Source organism: Jatropha curcas, chromosome 6 (genome assembly GCF_041381405.1).
Source record: "Jatropha curcas cultivar XTBG-Jc1 chromosome 6, XTBG_Jcur_1.0, whole genome shotgun sequence".
Classification (NCBI taxonomy): domain Eukaryota; kingdom Viridiplantae; phylum Streptophyta; class Magnoliopsida; order Malpighiales; family Euphorbiaceae; genus Jatropha; species Jatropha curcas.
This window is the reverse complement of record NC_143156.1, coordinates 8,292,801-8,316,586: the sequence shown is the minus strand read 5'-3', so window position 1 is coordinate 8,316,586 and position 23,786 is coordinate 8,292,801. Positions and strand designations below refer to the sequence as shown.

Below are 23,786 nucleotides of genomic sequence, written 5' to 3'. Positions count from 1 at the left end.
ACAATATGTAAATATATAAACATGTAATGTTATGCAAATGCAGTGTTGATATGCATTATTTATTATTACTCACAGTGGTGGAGAGCGAAGCTCTAGTTTTGATTCTATCCGGGAGGAGCACTAGATGGACCCGAGCGATCTAAGCAAAGTAAAAATGACATCGGAAAAAGAATAATATCAGATAAAATATTTATTCATCACACTACTATTCTTAACCTATTTAATTTCTATCAATAATTTACTCTTTATAATTAATTAAATTTCTATAATAAATTTTATTTGCTACCGAAATTCATTTTATTTTCTACCGAAATTTCGACAGCATCTCCCTTAAAAATTGGACTTTCCACCTGTTTAAAGTATCAACAATTTTATCTAATAACTCCAAATCACACAGCCCATCCATCGGGCAATCAATCAATTAAATTTTCCATCCTCCATCAATTTAATTTTTCCCGTCCTCCACATTTATCCACATCAACTATATTAATTTTTCTTTAATTCCATAAATCATAATTTCCCAACAATTTTATTTATTACCAGAATTTAATTTTAATTAATCAAATATATTTTTATTAATCGACTCATCAACACTAAATTAAATTAATTCAACTAATCAGATTTGCTAAATTAAATTAACTAATCAAGATTACTAAAATTAATTTAATTAACTAAAATTACTAAGTTAAATTATACCCAAATTACTAAAATAAATTCTGAGAATTAGCAAGAATTGCTCTATACCCCAAGTATAATTTTTGTTGAATTTTGCTAGATCGGAAAGGCTTACGCGTGCTAGATCGGAGCTACGCGCATCGGGACTGCGAGCAAGTGGCGCGATCTACTGGACAGCAAGGATGGTGGCGCAATGAACTCGAGGAGCTGTGGCGCTGCGATCTGGCTGAGGATGAAGCGCTGCTGCAGGTGGAGCCGCTGGCTGTGGCGCGCGGAGGAGCGGCGAGGCGGTGCTGTGCGCGATGGAGGCGGTGCGACTGGCTGTGGATCGCGCCTCTGCTGTTGCTGGCTGAGGTCGACGCAGGCGCAGTCACAGCAAGAAAGAAGAAGAGAGGAAGAAGAAAAGGGAAAGAAAGAAAGAAAGAAAGAAAGAAGAAGAAGAAGAAGAAGAGGAAGGAGGAGGCGCTGCTGTGATTGTGAGGAGTAGAGAGGTGCAGCGCTGGAAAAAAAAAGGAAAGGGAATTTTCTAGATGGTTTGGGTCGAACCGGTTCGATTCAGTTCGATTCGACCCAAATCTTTGATTTTCGATTGGTTTTCGACTTTTTCAATCGGTTTTCGGTTCGGTTTCTCACAGTGTTCGCATTAAAATATTAAAATAAATTTCCAAGCTGTCGGTTTATTAAATTTAATTGGAAAATCTTTGAAAATAAAAATTTGAGTTGTTTCAGTCTTCCCCCCTTAAAAAAAATTCGTCCTCGAATTTTGAAAATAACAAGAAACTAGGATACAATAATTGTTTACGACAATGGTGGTTATGCTTCTCACATAAAGTTGCAAGTTCGTTAGTCAGAGTGGTGAATCTGATTTTTCTTAAATTTAATAATTAAGACAAACCAATGAACAGACCTGGGAAGAAAATCTAATTTATAGAGAGGGTAAGATGATTATAAGATAAATCCATCCCTAAAGTTAATTTAAACGTGAATCATACTATGTCTACAAGTTGTCACCTCAAGTCAAATATTCATAACTTAAAGCACATATTCGACACTAATATTCACCTTTACACGTAAGAATTTTATTCACTTATAACATCTGCTCAAGTAAGGGTTATTGATCTCATTAGCTCTATATCATGTGTCCTTACATTGATGTATCGTCATTTATTCTCTCACTAGCTATCATAGGCAATGATCATCACTCCATAAGAAACTCATACACCAACCCATTATGTAATCTTACTGATATAAGAATCCACATATTCAATCAAATTTATTACTATTCCAATTTAGAATCCTTATTATTATTATCAATTCTACCATTAAATACCATTCAATCCTTTCCAATTAAAGAGAACAAATTCATGGTATTACTACAAGCTTATTTCAAACAAAATCATGACATTTCTCTAGCTAAGTGCTATCAACTGATAGGATATACTGACTTCTATCTCAATCTCATCACATATTTATCAACTTAACTATTTTCCAACAAAAGATATATAATTTATTCTCAATTCCTACTAATGAGAATTCTCATAAAAACAAATAATACATCGACTATATAGAGAAAATTTCAATTCACAATCAAGTCTCTATTTTAGTTATTAACCTCTCTATCCTTCTTCCCGAATTATCATATCATACCATTTCTTAACTAATTATGACAACAACTTATGCAACTAGCCAAATTAGTTGTTGCCATGCCGAATAATTCTTAATTTATTTTCTAAAATTCGCAAACACAGTTCTATTATACTCCATTCCATCATGAAATCCAATCTACATTTTTTTTACAAGCTTAATCAAGATGTAAAATTCTCCAAACCGTAATTTATATCCAATTTACCTAGGTCTACGTATCCAGAAATCCTAAACAAGTATTGCCTTTGCTCTAGCTAAGTATGAGATTAAGGATATTAAACCTATAATCTAATTCCTGATTACACTATGTCCATTGTTTTATATTTATTCTTAATCCCATGAATTCTTAAAGAATATTCAGATAATAATATCATAGGGTTATTCCTTTTTCTCCAAGTCTATCATAATGTCTATCACCTCCAAAATTGTAAAATTTATACCTAATACGATCTAGGAAGATTTTCAACCTTAATTATGTTCTCTCTATATTCTTTACTCCAAACAGGGTTAATAGCTCATTGAATTCCTCAATATCTGAGTTTCAATGTATCAGTCCTCAAATGCACCTAACTAATTAAATATTTCCTTAAACCATTAGATATGTCGCAAACTACCATTTACAACACAATTCTATTCATTCAATCATAATTGCTACCAATTGCTAAGGAATTCAGAGTAGGTTTACATTGACTCTACATTATGTATCAATAATTTTCGCTCTAATTGGTACCTCAATAGTCCCATGAGCAATTTGAATTGATTAGTGATCTGATCGACACACATGAGTTGGCACTCCAATATAATCAAGATGTAGTCTTAGACCATCCTGTTATCACATCCAATAATCCTCTAGTTTATATCCTTAGTCTTCAAACACTAACATGTATTCTCTTCATTAATTTGTTAAAACTATCCCAAATTCACCTTTTCCTTCTTATACCAAGTTTCACTGTTCCATGCAAATGGTAAATTAAAACTCAGCTTGCTTACTAATGAATGAAAATACTCTAATTACCTTCATGTTCTACCAAGGACATAAATATAACTTCCCTTCTTTATCTAATAAAACAAGCAACTTGCAAAAGTTGCACTAATTAATAGAAATTCCTTATTTTAATTGCTTTACGTCAAGAAATTAAATTTATTTACATTCGTTGTCATCTCAAGCTAAGTCCCGTGATCCTTTATCAACTATTATTCCAACTAGATGCTATCAAATTACAGTAGTCAAAATTCTCTTTCTCTCCAATAGAAAGTCTATCTTTCTTTCTGAATATAAGTACTAAATTCTTTTGTCATCGGGATTACAATCCTCGAATCATTTATCTATTTGTTTAACATAAGACATTCAATAACTTCCTACCTTTGATCTCTTTTTAGATTTAAATTTACTATTCATGAACCACTAAATTCTCGAAACTCACCTCGCAAAGACCCGATTAACTCAACTCAAAAGTTTGGTTATAACATTATCAATTATTTATTTAATATCCTATTAGAATTATCATCAACAGTGATAATTATTTTAAACCTCAAAGCCATTTTTCCTACCTTCAATAGTATACATGTTCCATCATTCTATCTTTAATAATATTTCGCTCCTTTTTGTTTAACTACATAGTCTTAACTACTTATTCTAAAACATCTGTTAACTTTCTAAATTTTTATAAATTTTAAATTTATTTACAGCATAAAATTACTATTTATGATCATTTAAATTCTTAATATCCACCTTATCTCTATTTTTTTTTTTATCAATATAACAAGAAACTTTACAATTACACAAATATTATTCTCCTTCAAATTATATTCTAATTATCATTTTCTAATATAATTATCACCCAACATAATAGCGTTCCAATCCCAAGTCCACTAGTTTCCTCTATTATCTTTTACTTTCATTTTATTATACTAGATCCATAAACTTAGTCTGGCTTATTAAACATCCTACATATACTAGGGTCTTACTTATGTCCCGTCTAATACACTCATGAATTCCCAAAGTATAGAAGTCTTTATCTTAAAGCTGCTGTGGTATCACTATTTCTAGTTTTATCAAATCTTGTTACCCATAATCCTTAATTTATTAAACCTCTAATTACTGACTATCCTCATTTAAATCATATTAATTTATACCCTTCACGTTTCTGTAATTGATTCTTTTCTTAATATCCAAACAATAACAGGACTAGATCCATCCTTACTTATCTATTTCATTAGTATTATATCAATTCAATAATTGGACAATTATCTCTCCATGTCCGATGTCATTCATCAATATACTTAATCATCATAGCCCACTATTTACATAACATAAGTACCTTAATTCCCTTATGGAGTCATTAACTCCTTCTCAGATCATAGAATCTCCCATTAAACAAAAATCATTGTTTGTAATTCACATACCATCGAGTGTGCAACAATTATTTTAAATATCAAAAGGCTAAATACCATTAGATTTAATTCTTACTTGTACCATATTAAACCATAAGATGCCACAATCCACACAATATCCACCACTAAGTACATCATGATTAAAGTAGTTTATCTTTTACTAAGAATCACAATTTACTTTTCTTATAACCACAATAATTTATATTATTCCCTACATTCATACACTTGAAACGAAATAGCTGATGAATGCTACAATACACTTTGTCCCACCAAGCAGTAATTACTCATAAATAAAACTCACTTCATATAATAATTCCACCAACATTATTCTTTATGAAAAATACTCATCACCAATTATTATACCAAATCGCACCAAATCCTTCAACATTCAGACCTTATAAAAATCCATGTATATCCATTCCATCCAGAAAATATTTATCTCAATAAATATAAGAAATTCCACTAACCAACATCATGTAAATTTCATCAAATTCATATACTCATTCAATACTTTAATTAAATAGATTCTGATGTCCTCGAATCCGAATCATTTAGTTCTCTTGTTAAATTATTAGCAACTCATTCTCAATTCCGCAAGCACACCTATACACACATTCATGCATTCTTAAATATGTATTCCACATTCAACACGTATTAAATAAAAAATAGCACACTTTCATCAACTAACCTCAACTTATTAATCCTATATAACTTATCTTCTTACATACTTAAATTATATATGAATATTATTTATTCCATAAAAGGGTTTTTGTTTAAACCATCCCCTTAGCATCAGTAACTAAATCACATCTCTAAAGAACAAGGATACAAAATTTTACTTATTAAACAACTTAACTCTAATCTGGTTGCGAACAACGCTGAAGAGGAAAGCAAGAAAGACTATGTCAAGACATGACAGGAATTACTCCGCAGTTACATCTAGACTTATGAACTTTTGCTCTGATACCACCTTTGTCACGACCCGTTTCCGTGGGCCGGACCGGCACTAGGGCCTAGGTAAGCTTAAGGCCCCCGAGGCCCGTAGTAAGCCTAAATTATTCAATCTGTCTACATGATTCTCCTAATTTCAACAAAACAGTAAGCCCATATGACTTGAGATATAAGTTTTATAAAATTTTCAAACATCTGGCCCAATATCAAATAATACATAAAATTTAACCAGGGCCTAATCACAATAACTCATAATCACAATAAGGGCTTACTAGTTTACCTACAGTTAATTACACAATAATTAATTTATAGCGTAGTGCTAACAATAAGGCCCAATTTAAATACACAACCCTATAACTGCGGAGTTCAATAATAATCTGATAAAAGAGTAACTTATACAACCAAAATTAAATAACAAAAATATAAAGTTTACATTTATAACTCTGCGGAGAAGATTGCAGAGCTTCAATCGAATCAGCTGCTTCCTAGTACCTGAGAGGTTTGGAGAGAAGGGGGTGAGTTTTGCAACTCAGTGAATAATAATAAATAATACACACCACATACAGGCAAGCAAAATGCACCCTAGTATACTGAATGAACACACAACAGTCACTCATATGTCATCATATCAGCACCCACAACAATATCACCTTCAAATAATCACATCACGTGGAAATTAGTCAGTGGCGTCACCTAAATCCCCGACGAGCCGTCCTCTCAAACAGCCCATCCTCTCAAACATGTGCACCCGGGGAGCCAATCCCCCATATCTGGCCGACCGGTCTAATCCTCACTTGACCAGTCCTCTCAATATTTTATTTTTTACATTCTCTCTTTTCTTTTCCATATCATCAACATCATTTCATCAGTTCATCAGGTGCACACGGGGGCGCCGATCTCCCATTTACCCGGCCGACGGTCCACTTTCATCAGTTCATCAGGATCCTTATTTATCGACCGTCCTCACAAACCCATGGTGACCCACTTCATCCCAACTCTACACAAACAGAGCACAGTATATACACAGCACAAATAATCAAACAATTCATTTATCATAATACACCAATTTCATCCAAATGCACAATTATGCACAAGTATAATTATAGTGATCATAACATAATATATATGAGAAAATACAATATGTAAATATATAAACATGTAATGTTATGCAAATGCAGTGTTGATATGCATTATTTATTATTACTCACAGTGGTGGAGAGCGAAGCTCTAGTTTTGATTCTATCCGGGAGGAGCACTAGATGGACCCGAGCGATCTAAGCAAAGTAAAAATGACATCGGAAAAAGAATAATATCAGATAAAATATTTATTCATCACACTACTATTCTTAACCTATTTAATTTCTATCAATAATTTACTCTTTATAATTAATTAAATTTCTATAATAAATTTTATTTGCTACCGAAATTCATTTTATTTTCTACCGAAATTTCGACAGCATCTCCCTTAAAAATTGGATTTTCCACCTGTTTAAAGTATCAACAATTTTATCTAATAACTCCAAATCACACAGCCCATCCATCGGGCAATCAATCAATTAAATTTTCCATCCTCCATCAATTTAATTTTTCCCGTCCTCCACATTTATCCACATCAACTATATTAATTTTTCTTTAATTCCATAAATCATAATTTCCCAACAATTTTATTTATTACCAGAATTTAATTTTAATTAATCAAATATATTTTTATTAATCGACTCATCAACACTAAATTAAATTAATTCAACTAATCAGATTTGCTAAATTAAATTAACTAATCAAGATTACTAAAATTAATTTAATTAACTAAAATTACTAAGTTAAATTATACCCAAATTACTAAAATAAATTCTGAGAATTAGCAAGAATTGCTCTATACCCCAAGTATAATTTTTGTTGAATTTTGCTAGATCGGAAAGGCTTACGCGTGCTAGATCGGAGCTACGCGCATCGGGACTGCGAGCAAGTGGCGCGATCTACTGGACAGCAAGGATGGTGGCGCAATGAACTCGAGGAGCTGTGGCGCTGCGATCTGGCTGAGGATGAAGCGCTGCTGCAGGTGGAGCCGCTGGCTGTGGCGCGCGGAGGAGCGGCGAGGCGGTGCTGTGCGCGATGGAGGCGGTGCGACTGGCTGTGGATCGCGCCTCTGCTGTTGCTGGCTGAGGTCGACGCAGGCGCAGTCACAGCAAGAAAGAAGAAGAGAGGAAGAAGAAAAGGGAAAGAAAGAAAGAAAGAAAGAAAGAAGAAGAAGAAGAAGAAGAGGAAGGAGGAGGCGCTGCTGTGATGGTGAGGAGTAGAGAGGTGCAGCGCTGGAAAAAAAAAGGAAAGGGAATTTTCTAGATGGTTTGGGTCGAACCGGTTCGATTCAGTTCGATTCGACCCAAATCTTTGATTTTCGATTGGTTTTCGACTTTTTCAATCGGTTTTCGGTTCGGTTTCTCACAGTGTTCGCATTAAAATATTAAAATAAATTTCCAAGCTGTCGGTTTATTAAATTTAATTGGAAAATCTTTGAAAATAAAAATTTGAGTTGTTTCAGCTATCCTTGGTTTACAAAATTTTGAAAATCTTTTTTTTTTTTTTTATATTCAGGAGGTTTAATTTCTTCAAGTTGTAGAGTGTCAAGGTTTTAGCTCTCTCAATGAAGCGCATATCTTGATGGTTAAATTTATGTCTTCATCCTTATAGAGACTGAGATGGCTAACCATCTCAATCAATATTTTATTGGTACAAAATATTAAAATTTGACTGCTTCAATATCGGAAGAAATTTGCTAATATTTCTCTTAGGAAAAAGACATCCATAATATTCTTAGTTTGTGAGAAATCAAGAAATTGGATTAATATGGGCAACTAGGAAGAAATTCAAAATCAGAGAGCGTGCCACTCACGCAGGCGCGTAGACATTTCCTATCTGAACGCGTGTGCAGTCGCAGACTTCACGTTTTCACAATGACCTCCCTACACGCTTTTTAAATGTCCTAAAAATTGCGAGTAACAAAACTTAACGGCGGCCCCTAAAATCAAAAAACAGAAAAAACAAGGAAGAAACCTCGAAATTACCGAGTCATTGAGAATCCCAAATCCCAGTCAATTTATATTACCGTAAAAAATAAAATACAACAAAGGAAGAGATTGAGAATTATCATCAACGCGTTATGCAATTATTGTACAACCGAAAAAAGAAATAAAGTAGTAATATAATAACGGGAGACCTTTTTCATATATAAAGAATGCATCAATTCTCGAATCAGCGACCTTCATCATCATCGTCTTCTTCTTCTTATACCATGTCTGTTTCTGGTATCCAAGGCCAGCTTCTTGAAGTTACTGGTACATATTTCTTTATTTTTCTTTAAATTTATCATTTTTGGATGGTTTTAAACAAACCCTCTTAACTGTTTTTTCTTAATTCTTTTTTTTTTTCCCTTGTATTTTTCTTGGATTGGTTGCTATGTTTTCTGATTTTGGATATTTTTGTATTTTGTTCTCGGATGCAGTTATTGGTTGTAACAAATTGAAAGATACAGAATGGATTTCTAGGCAGGATCCTTATGTTATTGTGGAATATGGTAGCAATAAGTCCCGTACAAGAACCTGCACAGGTATGTTTCAACTTTTTAGATCTGATATTAATCCTTTTTGTTTCTAGAAGTTTGGTTTTTGTATTTATTTTTAATAATTTGGTCAAAGTTGATTTAGGCATATAACGTTTTTTCTTTTGTTTTATTTTTTAGATGGTGGTAAAAATCCTACATTTCAAGAGAAGTTTATATTTAATTTAATTGAAGGGCTAAGAGAACTGAATATTGTGGTTTGGAACAGCAATACATTGACATATGATGATTTTATTGGCAGTGGAAAGTAAGTAATCTGCATCCTTTTTGGTGTAATTCTGATTTTTTTTATGCATACCCATTTGCATCTTTGGGTTAGTTAAGCTTATTGTTTGTTGTATTGCTTTGTACAGAGCTCAATTGCAGAAGGTTCTATCAGAGGGGTATGATGATAGCACTTGGCCACTTCAAACTAAAACTGGCAGGTAATTACAAATGCAATTTAACCCCTTATAAGTTTGAACTGAGAAATCAACCAAGAATCTTCTAAACAGTCACATTCAAATTACTATGTAGAAACTTGAAAATTTAGCGGATAATTTTGTGTAACGTTTTCTATTGAGGAAAGTGTTTAAGGTTTATGCTCTAAAGTTATTTAGCAAGTTCTAGTTTTTTTTTTTTTTTTGCACATGATAATAGAACAAAGTTTGGCCGTAGCATCTTTATTTTGGATAGTTAACAATCGGGGTTGGGCTATTTCATTCTGTTCCTATATAATCACCAATTATTGGGTGTATGTATGCTAGTGTTCAGTGGTGCATATCAAATACTGGCAGTTAAAAAATACAAGTATTAATATCATTTTTTTTTTCTTGTTGTTAAACATCTTAATCGGCTTAGTGCTTGACACCTCGATCATTGGCCCAAGCAAACTGATTTGCGAATTCTATTTTTTTGATAGAAGTTCCTTCAAATGTACTGAATTCCATGTTCAAAATTGTGGAATTATAAATGAATTTCACAAAATTTTGTGAAACTTGCTTCATTATACTATACAAGTTCCTTATGGTGAAAAAGAATTGGAGAACTAAAGGGGATCAGATTTGTTCTCGATAAAATATCTGTATTTGATCTGAAATTTTACAGGTTCGAGGTAACAAATCCTAGTAGAAAGTAATAATGAGCTTTTATTTGATGTTACTATTTCTTTTTTCTCTCTGTGTGTGTGGAGGGGGTTTTTTTGAAGTTGGGGGAGGTTAGCGTGTGAGTGGACGGGAGCTACAAGAGAATTCTACATCTTGGACCTATGAGATTTAAAGCGCCTCTCTAGTCTAGCACAATCTAAGCTCATTATTTATCAGCTCCTATCGTAATTGTGTTAGTTTCTCCTTCATGAACCTAAACAAATGATAGAGAAGTGAACATTTACAATAGAATGATTCAAACAAATTGAAGAATAACAGATAAATTAATAGAACTAAGAGAGAATTTACTTGTATTAATTGATAATCTGCATGACGTGTCCCTTCCTTCATCCTCAAACTTGCTCCTCTTGCAACTTTGCTTCTTCGAGTGTGTACCAAATAATGCCTTGGGCCTGAAACCCCATTCCTCTCACCAAGTTACTGTTTGAGCTTTCTTGAGAAGTCACCATTTTCTTTTCATTTCCAGTTTCTTTGGGTTTCTTTAGAGGAAAAATGATATAGGAGAAAAAAATGTTGAAAAAAGGTTGGTTTTTTTTTTTTTTTTTATGTTCTTAATTCTTTTGGAACTGTCTTGGGGAAGCTCAAAATTGAAAAAATACAGAATTGTTTTTTGGTCCAACGTAGAGCAATACTGCATCAATTTGGTCCAGAAAGTATTGGATGAAATCATACGCTATGTTGTGTTCCATTTTCTTATCTGACAATTTGAAATCTTGCTCTGCCAAAAGAAATATTATGTGGGGCAACTCATTAGTGTATTCTTAATATTCTATGATATGATATGTCATATATTCACGTCTTACACATCTACTTCCTTTCAAAATGTGTTATTTTATATTGCAGATATGCTGGAGAAGTGAGGCTCATTCTGCATTATGCAAATGCCAAAGTAAGCAATCTGTGGTCCTTTTCTGACTGTATAATTGCAATATCATGTATCTATGCATGGTGAAATTTTTATTTGTGGAAGCTAAATTACTACATTTATTTATTGCAGAAACCAGCAACAAGCTTCGCTCCTTCTGCTCCACCATACGCACCACCTGTTTCACATGCCTCACCATATTCAGTACCACCTCCAGCATCAGGAGCTTCTTATGCACCACCAACCACAGCTTACCCAACTCCAGCTCCTTATCCTTCATACTCACCTAATCCAGCATATCCACCATCTGCGTACCCCCCTCCACCGTTTGCTTATCCCCCTCAGCCATACCCATCACCTTCGACATACCCTCCACAACCATACCCACCACCTCCGCATCCTTCCCCCTATTATCCTCCAGGTAACTTCATATTCCATTTTGTTTAATAGTTGATCCTATCATTTTTCTCAGCATTAACATTAAAAAATATTTCTTTTCAGGTCCTTTTCCTGGGCTTTATCCTCCTCCACCTTACTAAAAACGTTCAGCAAACAGGTCCAGATGAAGATGCAACATTTGGAACCTACCGCCATGCATAGTGGCATTAGAATTTTAGTCTTGGCAGTGATACTTCTCCAAGGGCAAGTCTAAGTGCAACAGTAATGATAATCTATTGTGACTTGGAATGTCAACGATTCAAACTGGAAAAAGAGCCTCTTCGCGATAGAAGGCAGCACTTCATTTGATCCTCTTCAGAACCTGTAATGGGTATGCCTCCTGTGCAGGATGCCCTTTTAGTTATACTCACGGAAATCTGATGATCTTTGTCTTCTCTATGACAATTGTCCATAGAATGTTAAATGTATTGCATTTTACAGATAGTTAAATGTATTCTCATTATCGGTATGGCTTTGCATGAAGCTGATATGATCCTCTATTTGAATTGATTGACCGAAATGAGAAAAGTCAAAATGGAATGATTTCTCGCGTTAAGTTTCAGCTTTTTTTTCAGTTCCATTATCTGCATTCTGGGTAACCAAACACCTAGGAAATAGGAATGATGGTTCCAATCGCATTTCTAGTATCATCTTCTAATTGATTTTGTATTGAGCATATGCCACGTCAAGAGAATACAGTGTGTTTTTCTACCGGTCCTATTTAGGTTGGTTCTCTGTATGCTTAAGCGCAGATTCGGTTCGATTCTGGGTAACTTTATTTTTCTTTGTATCCAAACTCTAGTCATCCAAAGTTGTCCTTCATCCTATACTGCTATTTCTCAGTTCAATATATAGAGAAAGCACAGCTGGATTGTCGGAGCTGGGCTATCATAATCCTTTAGCTTTATTGTGTTTTTAACCTTCCCTTGCCCTTAAAAAGCTTTTGATATGAAAATAAGAATGTCCGTTGTGTAACTATTGACCAACATAAATATGTTATATTTGTTTTTTTGACATAAGCTAGATATTCCGGTTCCTTACCCAGCTGGGAAATTAGGGTTCCGACAAAGAGTTTCAGAAGCTATTTTATCACTTAGAAGTGTCGTTATTTTAGTTACCTTACCGCTTTCGCTTGAGGGTTAGGAACTATCAATGACTCCTTGTTTGATATAACTAAGAGGTTTAATCCCTTTCGGACCATAAAGTCTAAAAATTTTTTCTTCTCTAGGCAAAGTGCAGACTAATGTGCATTCTGGATATCAAATTTGTGTTTTCACCCTTACAGGATTAAGATCGCTTTACCACTTCAACCAACAATTTTATGTTGTTTTTATGTGATTAATTTCAAATTTTGAAGTGATTGCAATTTGAATTTTACAACTCATTTATAGTTATAGCCAAGAAACGTTAACAAAGGCAGTCCCTATGTAATTTGCGTCAAATTGCCAAGACATGATTCATGTCAAAATCTAATTTCCTAATTAAATGATAAAATCTGTGATGGTTACAGTTTTAATTGCTTGGTCTTGGGTGATTCAGTACTTCAGTTAGCTAGAAAAGGGGTGAGGACATTATAAAATGAGCTTATCAGCTATTAAATTTGAAAATTATACTATTACAAATAGATGACACGAAAGTTCAATTATGAAACTTATGCTATTCACTATTTAGGTAGGTACAGAATTAGCTGGGTTGAAGGCAAAATTATAAATGGAACACGTGTACAAATGTGTTTTTGGGGCCCAATTCAAACCGTGAGCCTCCACCGCTAGGTTGGGGTGGCCCAAACCGTCGGTTGGGAATTGGTTGGAACTGAAATCGGAACTGGCTATAATTCCGGTTACGGCTCGATGCGATTCTGGTTCTAAGTTTTTTAGAACTGTGAACCGATAGTTCTGAGAATCGACTGGAACCTGAGGTTTTGACAATTGATTCCAACACATTTTTTTTTTCAAAAATTGTTCACAAAATCTCAAAATTAACCATCCTAACAACTGGCTATATAATGTCTACTTATATTAAGAGTATTTTTGTTTAGTTGATTTTTTTGTTTTAAAATTATGCGACCATCTGGAAAACTGGTCGAAACTGTCGATTTTGAAATTGTTAAGGAACCAAAATCAGAATCGAAACCCTCAATTTTCGGTTTGATTATGGTTCCACATTGTTTAGAACTCGAATTGTCAGTTCCGGAACTGCGGTCACCGTACTGTTAGGGGTAAATTAGATGATTTAAAGTTCCATTAGGTTTTATGTTTAATTTACTGAAAAAATTTTTTAAAAAAGAATCATTTTTTTATGTCTATCCCTTGTTTTCTGATCTTGGTATGAGGTAAAAGGGATTTTAAATTTCCAAATTAGGGTATAATTAACAGACAAAAAAAATGTATACATACAATTTTAAAAATAAACAAAATAACGCTTAAAGAGAGAAAAAAAAAAAAAGCAATAAATTAGAAATTTCTGATTATGAAAAAGTGGACAGATTGATGCTTTTTGATGGGGCATTATGAAAGTGCATGGTTCATTTCTCATATGATTTAGAGACATTTGACCTGCAAACAACAGCTGTGCTTGCTAGATTTCAGAAGTTTGTCTTGTCTTAGTGCATGAGAGAGCTATTCTTTTATCCCAAGAGTGAAATCACACAAGCCACTAGGATTTAAGCTTTCTGCTTGTTTTATCAGAAAATGAAATTAAACTAATCATAACTGGAAATTGCAGATATTACACTTTTGCTGTGACAGCTATTTTGGGAATCATTATTAACAAAATTTTAGTGTTTGAATTCTGCTAAAAAAATCCTGAAACTCAAGATGAGATACTTAAGGACTTTGCCTCAGAAAGTTTATTTTCATGGGAGTTTCAAAATGCTAAAGAAATATTCATTGTAAGTATAAAAGAATCTCACGTGTATGAAAAAAAAAAATAACAATGAATAATTTCAATCACATTCTATTATTTTGGTCAAATTCTTTTAATTTTATCAATCGACTGTTTTATCAATAGACATATAATATATAAACAGCAAAAATTTTGAGAAGTTCACTTTAAATTAGCTGGAGGATGGATGGTAAAGTTTTAGTAAATCATGCATGGTGAAAACTATGCGAAGGTGAAAATAATGGTGGCAAAAGTTTTGAACATTATTAATTTAATTTGGTTTCTCTGTTGAGTTTACAACTAATCATCTCACTTTGCATTGATGAGATATGCTAACCAGAAGCACTTAATTGGTTGAAAGATGCATGCATACTGATAAGAGAGATTCTATTATGCTTATAGTACTATAACAGGATCTTCACAACCTTTAAGCAGAAATGGTCACACATGGATTAATCAATTCAAATCTTCCCGAAATCATTATCTAAGAAGGTGAATTGAAGATTTTAAAAATCCCATATAATGTCACCTTCGAAGCATATATAGTTTTAGTGGTTGCCATGTGAGGCTAGTCAAAGTTGGCAAGTTGAGATATGAGTAACAATGTCTTTTGCTTGGGTCAAAGGGAAGATGAGGTATGATTGGTGACTTTGAAATAAGTATTCGTTATAGTGGATGACAATCTTCTAACCATTCTCATCAAGTGTTTCATGTTTTTAATTTCCTTTTAAAGTATGAAACATAATCAAACATTGTCCCCATTTGCTTAAAGTCGACGATGTTGTGCTTGAAAAGCATTCCACCTCTCTTTTTTTTTTTTTTAACCGTTCGGCTTTTAAAATTCATTGACTCGATTAGTTCGGATTTACATCGAACAAATCCATAAAATAAGCAAAGCATTGCACCTTTGTTATATGTTCTATAATTTTTAAATTTTATAGTTTACACTATAAAATGTGGCTGGTGAGATTAATTTATATTTATATTGAAATGAAATTTAAGTAAAGAACTCCTAATAATAGGGAATTCAGATTTCAAACCTTTGATGTTACGAATAAAATTTACCTGAAAATGCAAATTCACCTTTTGATATCCAATTACCTGAAAATGCAAATTCACCTTTTGATATCCAATTATACGCAGATTTATATATTTTATAAGACATAAAAGAGAGAATTGTTAATGAAGTGATTAGTTAACTACTAATGGTAATGGTAATGGATGATTAGACATAAGCTTTAAGGATGGTCTGGCCATTATGATGTAAAGTGTGATCATAATGGTAAAAGAGGTAGATTCAAAGAGTCAAGCAGTAATAGTTTTAACTGTTTAATGTGTTCAAATTTTAGCTGTCATTGATGCAACCATGTAAGCATCATTGTTGTTGTTGCCACTATAACCATCATCACCTTAATTTTTTCAGTAGAAATGACAATTTCTGAAGTTAAAAGAAAACAGGACATGAAGCATGTTAACATCTCTTGCTGCAATTTATTTATTTTTCAAAAATATATTATAGTTTCTCGATATATGTGTTCACTAACCAATTTGTCTTTCATCTTTGTTCCACCTAATAAAGCAGACTTAATGATTAGTCATTAGAGTGTAATTTGTCCCATTAATCTGCATAATTAAGTTTGTGATTACAAATTTGTCTCACGAATGTGTGTTAGATTTTTAAATTGCCTAGCATATCGTTTTGTGGCCTATGATCTAACATAATTTCTAATATTAATACACACTAGAGTTATTCTACTATAAGATTTATTTTGACGTATACAAAAATATTTAAAAAGAAATAGAATGCAGTACTAAAATTTTACGATTGATTTTTTTTTTTTCCAATTCGTTTTGATTTTTATTTATGTAAAAATGAAAATCCAAAAGTTAAAAATGAATTGGATTAACCTAAAAAATAAGTCAAAGTTGAAAGACCAAATAAATTGGTTCAATCATATATAAACCAATCAATTCAATTCAATTTATATTTTATAAAATTTTAAATTATTCGATTTTTACCGGTTCAGTCTAATTTTCAACGAATTTATGATTTATTTACCCTATTAAAATTATTAATATAATGTCATAATTTACCAAAAGATCACTAGTGTGGTAATTGCAGCAAAAGCCCTGCATTTGTTGTGTCGTTTGGTGATTGGAAAAATATCCAAACGCAACCTAACAAAAGAAATTTTTTTTCAGATGAGCAACTTTTGTGTAAAGAAGCGTCGTTGATGTTTCGGAAGTTGTCATCTGTCCACATATGTGAAGAAGAATTTTTGGAAGTTTCTTGGTGTTACTTTCGTCTAGTCCAAAGACCCGTTTGTCCTTTGCAATTTTTCACAATTTCAAATGTGTTAGGTACATATCATATTATATTTTATTTTGAATTAGATGTTTTTCCAATTTGGTTCCTTATTAATTGTATCTATTGATAAAATGATTCACTTTGAAGATTATTTTTCTATTTTAATTAGGTAATTGTGTGACACTTGCTAATTTAAAAGGCTTTAATTTGCATACACGACAATCACTGACATAAATTCCTTGAAAGTAACATAATTTTAATATTTTAATATTTTTTGGATGGAATTTTATATTTTAATATTGCTTGTTGCAAAATTAATTTGCAGATTTTAATATTAATACATTTGAAAAATAATTTAGAAGGTTAAGAATTGAAATTTTAGTAACACATTTTTTTAAGTTGTAAAATATTATGTGAGTATATTCATTATAAATATCAAATTTATTCCCCATATAGTTTCTAAATATAGAGTTTCATAAATAGCCAACGACATATTATTAAGGGAGTAATCTTCAAACATCATTTTTAAATATTGGTTAATAATGTAATATTTTGGATTTTTTGCTTTTTTTTTTTTCAAATCAATCCTAATTGTATGCTAACTTAAAATACTTATATGAAATTTGACTATGAAATTTGACGTAACGTAATTAAATATTGTTTTATATAAATATATATTAAAACTATTTTTAGTTACACTACATTTCTGATTATTAAAATTAATTTAAAGTAAATTTATTTCTTATTTATTGACAAAAAGTTCAATTCTCAAAAATATAAATTGAGAATGAAAATATGTTGTTTGGTACATTACATAAAGGGTTTTGTCTCGATTAAGGATTCATTTGGTTTAATTGTTTATACCAGCGAATAGCGAATGCTATAGTTGGTGATTAGTAATTAATAATGGTTAGTTGACTGAATCAACAATTGTTTGGGACTTCTATCAACTATTAATTATTGGTTAAAAAATTTACTAAACACATACAAGTTAATTGTTGGGTATGAATAGCTATGGGCTGCATAAATCAATTGAGCCAAATGTTCTCTAACTCATAAATTTATTCAAAAATAACTCTAATCATTCAGATAAAAAATAAAAATATTAATAGTTAAATTAAGAAATCAATAAACAAAGAAAGTAAAGTAATTCTATACAAAGTAGCTTTCTACATCTCTCTGTTACCACCGCGCGCATCTCAGAAGTTGGTACAACCACTGCCCCTCCACGTAGTTATCTCAGCCCGCGCGTGGAGTGTTATAATGAAATATAGCGTAGGTTGCGTTTACTTAGTCATATTGACTTTCTTGCATTGTCCATACAATTTTTTCTTGTAGATTACAAGGTCATCCGCCGCATATATAATTTTATGCTTAAATATTTTTACTTTAATTTGTTATTTTTAATAAATAAATCTTAAAAAATATGTTGTACTAGATTCTGTTTATTTTTTAAAATAATTATCTAAAAAATATTTTTCAGATTTTTCCATGTTTGGAATTATTTAGAAAAATTATTTAACGGAAAATATTGTGTAGGTTAAAGAAAAACTAACATTTAAAAAAAAAAAACTTCTCATTTTCAACAAAGAAAAATCTTTAATATTATTTGACAATTTTATCATAACTTTATAATTTAATTTATTAATAATTCATCAGTGTTACTCACCGATCACCACTAACTACTACCATCAGCCACTGTTTACTATCTACTATCACCACCAGTCATCGACTATCGGCCACAACCACTACCATTGATTATGATGATTATTACTATTTATCATTTTTAAAATTTTTTGTATTTTAATAATAATTTCTTAAAATATAATTTTTTAATTTATAAATATTTTTAAATAAATTTTCAGTATCACAACGAAGCAATGAAAAATGAGTTATTTGGATTATATTTTTCATAAAAAAACATTTTTTCTGGTAAAGTTTGAGCTTACAAAGTCTTAACCTTGTAAAGTTTAAACATTTTCATGGATAATGTGTTTTTTTAACCTTCTCAAGCAAGTTTTAGAAAATATTGGCAATGTACATATGCATTGAGCATTCGATTGGTTCGATTTAAAGTAAACCAATATGAATTGAATATTTCAAAAGTTTTAAGATGAAAACCGAATAAAATAATATGTAAGAACAAACTTATTGATTGGATTCAATCGATTTGATTTTATTTTAAATTATTTTTAGATGGACTATACTTATTTATTAGGCTCAATAAAAATCGAACCAAATTGAAATAAAATGTAAAATCAAAACTAAATATATTAAAAAGCTGAATCAATTGAATCCAACCGGTTCAGTTCGAGATGATGAGTTTAACCAAAAAAAATATAATATATGTATAATAGACGTAGTATATGGAGAAAAAAGGGGAATAGTAAGTTAGTAAGAAGGTCAAAAGAGAAAAGACAAAGCACCTATTTAGGGTTTGATTGAAATTTAAAAAAAAAAAAAAGGAAAAAGAAAGAAAACTCAGTTACCAATACAAATGAAATGAATTGGTATAGTATTGGAGAGAGCACAGTGACTTTATTTTTGTTTGAATAAGAGGTTGCTTTCATGGGGTCCGGCTTGGTGTGTGTGCCGTTACATTTTCTGCCCGCCAACCCAACTCACCGAACCGAAAGTACTCACATTTCCATTACCCAACATTTCATATTATTTATATTTTTCCTTTTTTTTTTTACTTCTTTTCGTTCATTTTTCTACTTTTATATATATTTTAATGAATTTATGCTTGAATAAATTTGTATTACATGTATATTAAGACATAGTCTACTAGTAAATACATGTATAATCTAACAATATATCTATGTTCTAATCCTTCCTTTTCATAACACTCAAAAACCATTGAAAATATAATTTTTTATAAAAAAATTATGAAAAAAAAAGATTTGGAATGTCCAAATATGACAGGTATCATACAACGGAGTTAAGATGTATATACATGAATGTATCAATACTTTTTTTTAAGGAACAAAAAATGATAAAATAGTAATCATAAGTTATAATTTTTTAATTAAAAATTAACTATTGATTGAGTGACTGAACATGAATATACAGTTAATTTAAATAATTTTCTCTTTCAAAATTTGAAAGTTAATTTTTCAAAACTATAATTCATGAGTGGTAATTCATGGTATCACTTTATTACTAGATTGTAAATTAGAAATTAAAAAAGAAAGGTACTTCTCAAAAAAAATAAAAGGCAAAAAAGATAATTGGCAATAATTTTTTTATATTGAAAATTCTTTAAAAATTATTTAAATATTTGAATTTTTAACTTTTATACATTATTATTCTATCAACAAATAGCTAATTTTATTTTATTTTTAAAGTATTATAAACGTAAAAAAACAAAAAGAGACAAGCGTGAAACCCACTCTGTTAAAAATCAATCCTCTCCTTTTCCTTTCTTTCTCTGCTTTCAGCCTCTTCTTTCATAGCCACCTCTCTCAACCTGCGTCAACCCCACAAAGAAAGAAAGGAAAGAGGCTCTATAGCTCTTGTCTTAAGGGGCACCTATATAGAGAGAGAGAGTGAAAGAAAGAAAGAGAAAGAACAATGAGCTTTTCTTTTATGTTCTCTTTTGTATAATGAGTAGTGGACCAAAACCTCTTCTTCTCAGAAGAAGATGGAACACATCAACACCACAAACCCTGACCAAAGCTCTCCTTTCTTGTTAGAAACTCTTTACTGTGAAGAAGAGAGATGGGAAGAAGAAGAGCAAGAGAAAGAACACGAAGAGGAAACCATGAATATTGAAAACAGAAGTAGCGCATCTTTTTTTCCGTTTTCAATATTACTTGAACAAGACTTGTTTTGGGAAGATGGAGAGCTTCTTTCACTCTTTTCTAAAGAAAAAGAGCAAGAAACCCATATCAACGTTAAAAATGTCGAAACAAACTCTTCCCTCTCTGTTGCTCGTTTAGATGCTGTGGAATGGATGCTTAAAGTCAATGCCCATTATGCGTTTTCAGTTCTTACAGCAATTTTGGCTGTTAATTATCTTGATAGGTTTCTTTCTAGCCCTTATTTTCAACAAGACAAGCCGTGGATGATTCAACTTGTAGCTGTTACTTGTCTTTCTTTGGCTGCAAAAGTTGAAGAAACTCAAGTTCCTCTTCTTTTAGACCTCCAAGTATGTTATTGTCATTTTTTCTTTTAACTAGCTAGCTTTTATTAGATTTTAATTTCATATCGTTAATCAAAATTATTGTCATTTTGCTGATTTTCTGTTATTTATGATATGGGTTTTTGCTTGTGCTTTAGGTGGAGGACACCAAATATATGTTTGAAGCTAAAACAATTCAAAGAATGGAGCTTTTAGTGCTTTCTACACTAAAATGGAAGATGCATTCAGTGACTCCACTTTCATTTCTCGATCACATCATTAGAAGACTTGGATTAAAGACTAATCTTCATTGGGAGTTCTTTAAAAGATGTGAGCATCTCTTACTTACTGTCGTCTCAGGTAAAGTATCTTACTTTTTCTCCTTGATTTAAATTTTTCGATAAGAACAAACAGTAAAGGGGAAAAAAAGGAAAAAAAAATTCTTTAATGGTGGTGTTTCCAATTTTTCTTTCTTGTAGATTCAAGATCCATCAGTTATTTACCTTCTGTGCTGGCTACTGCTACAATGATGCACGTTATAGACCAAGTTGAGCCCCTTAACTCCATTGATTACCAAAATCAGCTTCTGGGTGTGCTTAAAATGAGCAAGGTTTGTACATTTACACCGTAAATCTTTTATTAAAATGCATTAATCATTATAGTTCTTTAATGGGCTAATCATAAAATGTTCATTAATGGTTTTGTAACAGGAGAAGGTAAAAGATTGTTATGAATTGATTCTTGAGGTATCAAAGAGAAAGAGTAATTATAACAAGAATGGCAAGTCTTACTCCTACAGTCTTAAGCGAAAGTACAATGAGCCAATCCCAAGCAGTCCAAGTGGAGTGATTGGTGCAAGTGTTTTTAGCTGTGACAGCTCAAATGATTCTTGGGCTATGGGAGCTTCAGTCTCTTCATCAGCAGAAGCACCACTTTATAAGAAGAGCAGAGCCCAAGACCAATGGGTATTTGTGGACATCGTTGGTAGCCCTCATTGATCTCTCCTTTTTCTCTTTATAGACAAAAGTCTATATTAAATATGGATATTTATGTCTTTTCAATTAAATTAAATTGCCTTCCTCTTCTTCTCCTTTCCCATATACAATTTCAAGATCTGTCCCTATACAGTCTTCGACATGGAGATTGGTTTTTGGTGGCATTTTTGAGAGAAGAGGAAGGATATGGAGATGGGTCATCTCATTTTCTCCCTCTTATTTATGTCTTTTTGCAATGTTCCTTTTTCATGTATAACTAACTCTCTTTTGGGAGAAATACTTTATATGGACATATTAATATCATAATTCATAAAATAAATTCAAAGCATTCTTTTCCTTGTAAATATTTTTTGTATTCTCTTTATTTTTTTAGAAATTATTATCCAAAATTTATTGTCTTCTTTTAAAGATCACAGAATATTAGTTATTTTTTTAAATGAGAAAAAATAATTTATCAAATTACGAGAGTCATTAGGACTTTTTGTCTTTTAACCAAAGGTCTCGCATTCGAGTCTACTAGGTTAATTGTTTTGCATTACATTACTCGGGGATGCATTCCGAGTTTAATGGGTTTTTGGATACTGGTTATTGATTGGAGGAAGAAAAATTATGGAGTACAAAACTAAAAATAAAAATAGAGCAAGGAAGCAGTACTAGATTCCAGCATATTAATGACTATAGGTATGTTTGAACCGTTGATCCAAACATCCAACATTAATTCTATAATGTAAGTGAATATTATTACAGTGTAAAAGAGGCTGTCCAGCCAGAATGATAGATTGATTGATGTCTGTAGCATGTCAAATATTTTAAATAAGTAATTAATTAAGTAATTGTGGATTATGGAGTAATTAAATTGGAACAGGAGGAGATTAAGTGCTTTGTTTACAAGTGGAGAGGAACAGCTTGTCGGCCAGTGGGGTTATGGGTTTTGGTTTGAAGAGAGACTTTTGGATTGGGAGAGGTTTTGACTTCGTAGGAAGAGCCAACCTTCTCTTTTGTTGCTGAAAGCGATCTTACTATACTACTATCCATTTTTATTTTTTTTTTCCTCTATAGTAAGTTAGTGACCTAACCCAACCTAAACAATACTATTCTTCTTCTATTGAACTTTTACTTTACCCTTTCCTTTTTTTTTTTTTTAAAAAAAATATTGATGCTATTAAATTTAATTTATATATAAAAATACCCTGCCACATAAAGATTGAGGTTAAGAAACAATGAAAAAAAAAAATCTATAAAAAACTTGAAAACGTTGTTAATGAAATGATATTACTAATCGACATTCTTATATTTTTAATGTTAAATTTTTTATTATTAAAAAATAAACGATTTAATTGTAAATTTAATATTTCTATTCATAAAAAAATTATGTGTGTGCACACCCAGGAAGCAAAAAATGAATCAACATATAAACTGGAGTTGTGAAATTAATTGATCTTCCTAATTATCCTTATTGTTAAATCCATTTGACCTAAATGACTTAAATGTTCAATTGATACTCCCATGTTAGATATCACATTAGCCTAATAATGAAGTCATAAAGATTAATATAGAAACCAAAAGAGTGGAAACAAATAGCACCCTAGAAAAGCTTTGCTGTCTTATTTTTGCTAACCTAATTATAAATATCTATTAAACTTTAATGGTTCAATTTGCAATATAAGCACTTTAAGTGATAGGTACTTAATTAAGTAAATTACTAGTATTGTTTTAGCATTCTTCCCACTAAACAATTGGGATAAAATT

General features: G+C 31.6%; 2 protein-coding genes across 2 annotated transcripts; both read left to right on the top strand.

Annotated features, from left to right (window-relative positions):
* Positions 1 to 8,796: 8,796 nt before the first annotated feature.
* LOC105628626 (Calcium-dependent lipid-binding (CaLB domain) family protein) lies at positions 8,797 to 12,284 on the top strand. The gene is made up of 7 exons (XM_012210096.4): positions 8,797 to 8,996; positions 9,164 to 9,268; positions 9,401 to 9,527; positions 9,634 to 9,705; positions 11,269 to 11,314; positions 11,423 to 11,711; positions 11,792 to 12,284. Exons 1-7 carry the CDS (start codon positions 8,897 to 8,899, stop codon positions 11,827 to 11,829), a joined length of 777 nt encoding a protein of 258 aa, XP_012065486.1. The 5' UTR covers positions 8,797 to 8,896; the 3' UTR covers positions 11,830 to 12,284.
* Positions 12,285 to 20,317: 8,033 nt separating this feature from the next.
* On the top strand, positions 20,318 to 22,381 carry CYCD3;1 (CYCLIN D3;1). Its single transcript, XM_012210210.4, has 4 exons — positions 20,318 to 21,069; positions 21,201 to 21,402; positions 21,522 to 21,652; positions 21,753 to 22,381. The coding sequence occupies exons 1-4, from the start codon at positions 20,563 to 20,565 to the stop codon at positions 22,038 to 22,040; spliced, it is 1,128 nt and encodes a 375-aa protein (XP_012065600.1). The 5' UTR covers positions 20,318 to 20,562; the 3' UTR covers positions 22,041 to 22,381.
* The last annotated feature ends 1,405 nt before the right edge of the window (positions 22,382 to 23,786 follow it).

What these genes read in the sequence shown, in the direction of transcription:
- LOC105628626 (XM_012210096.4), top strand. Translation starts at nt 8,897, where the DNA reads ATGCATCAATTCTCGAATCAGCGACCTTCATCATCATCGTCTTCTTCT. An exon ending in CCGTACAAGAACCTGCACAG is followed by an intron (nt 9,269 to 9,400) that starts GTATGTTTCAAC and finishes TTTATTTTTTAG; the next exon opens with ATGGTGGTAAAAATCCTACA. An exon ending in GATTTTATTGGCAGTGGAAA is followed by an intron (nt 9,528 to 9,633) that starts GTAAGTAATCTG and finishes TGCTTTGTACAG; the next exon opens with AGCTCAATTGCAGAAGGTTC.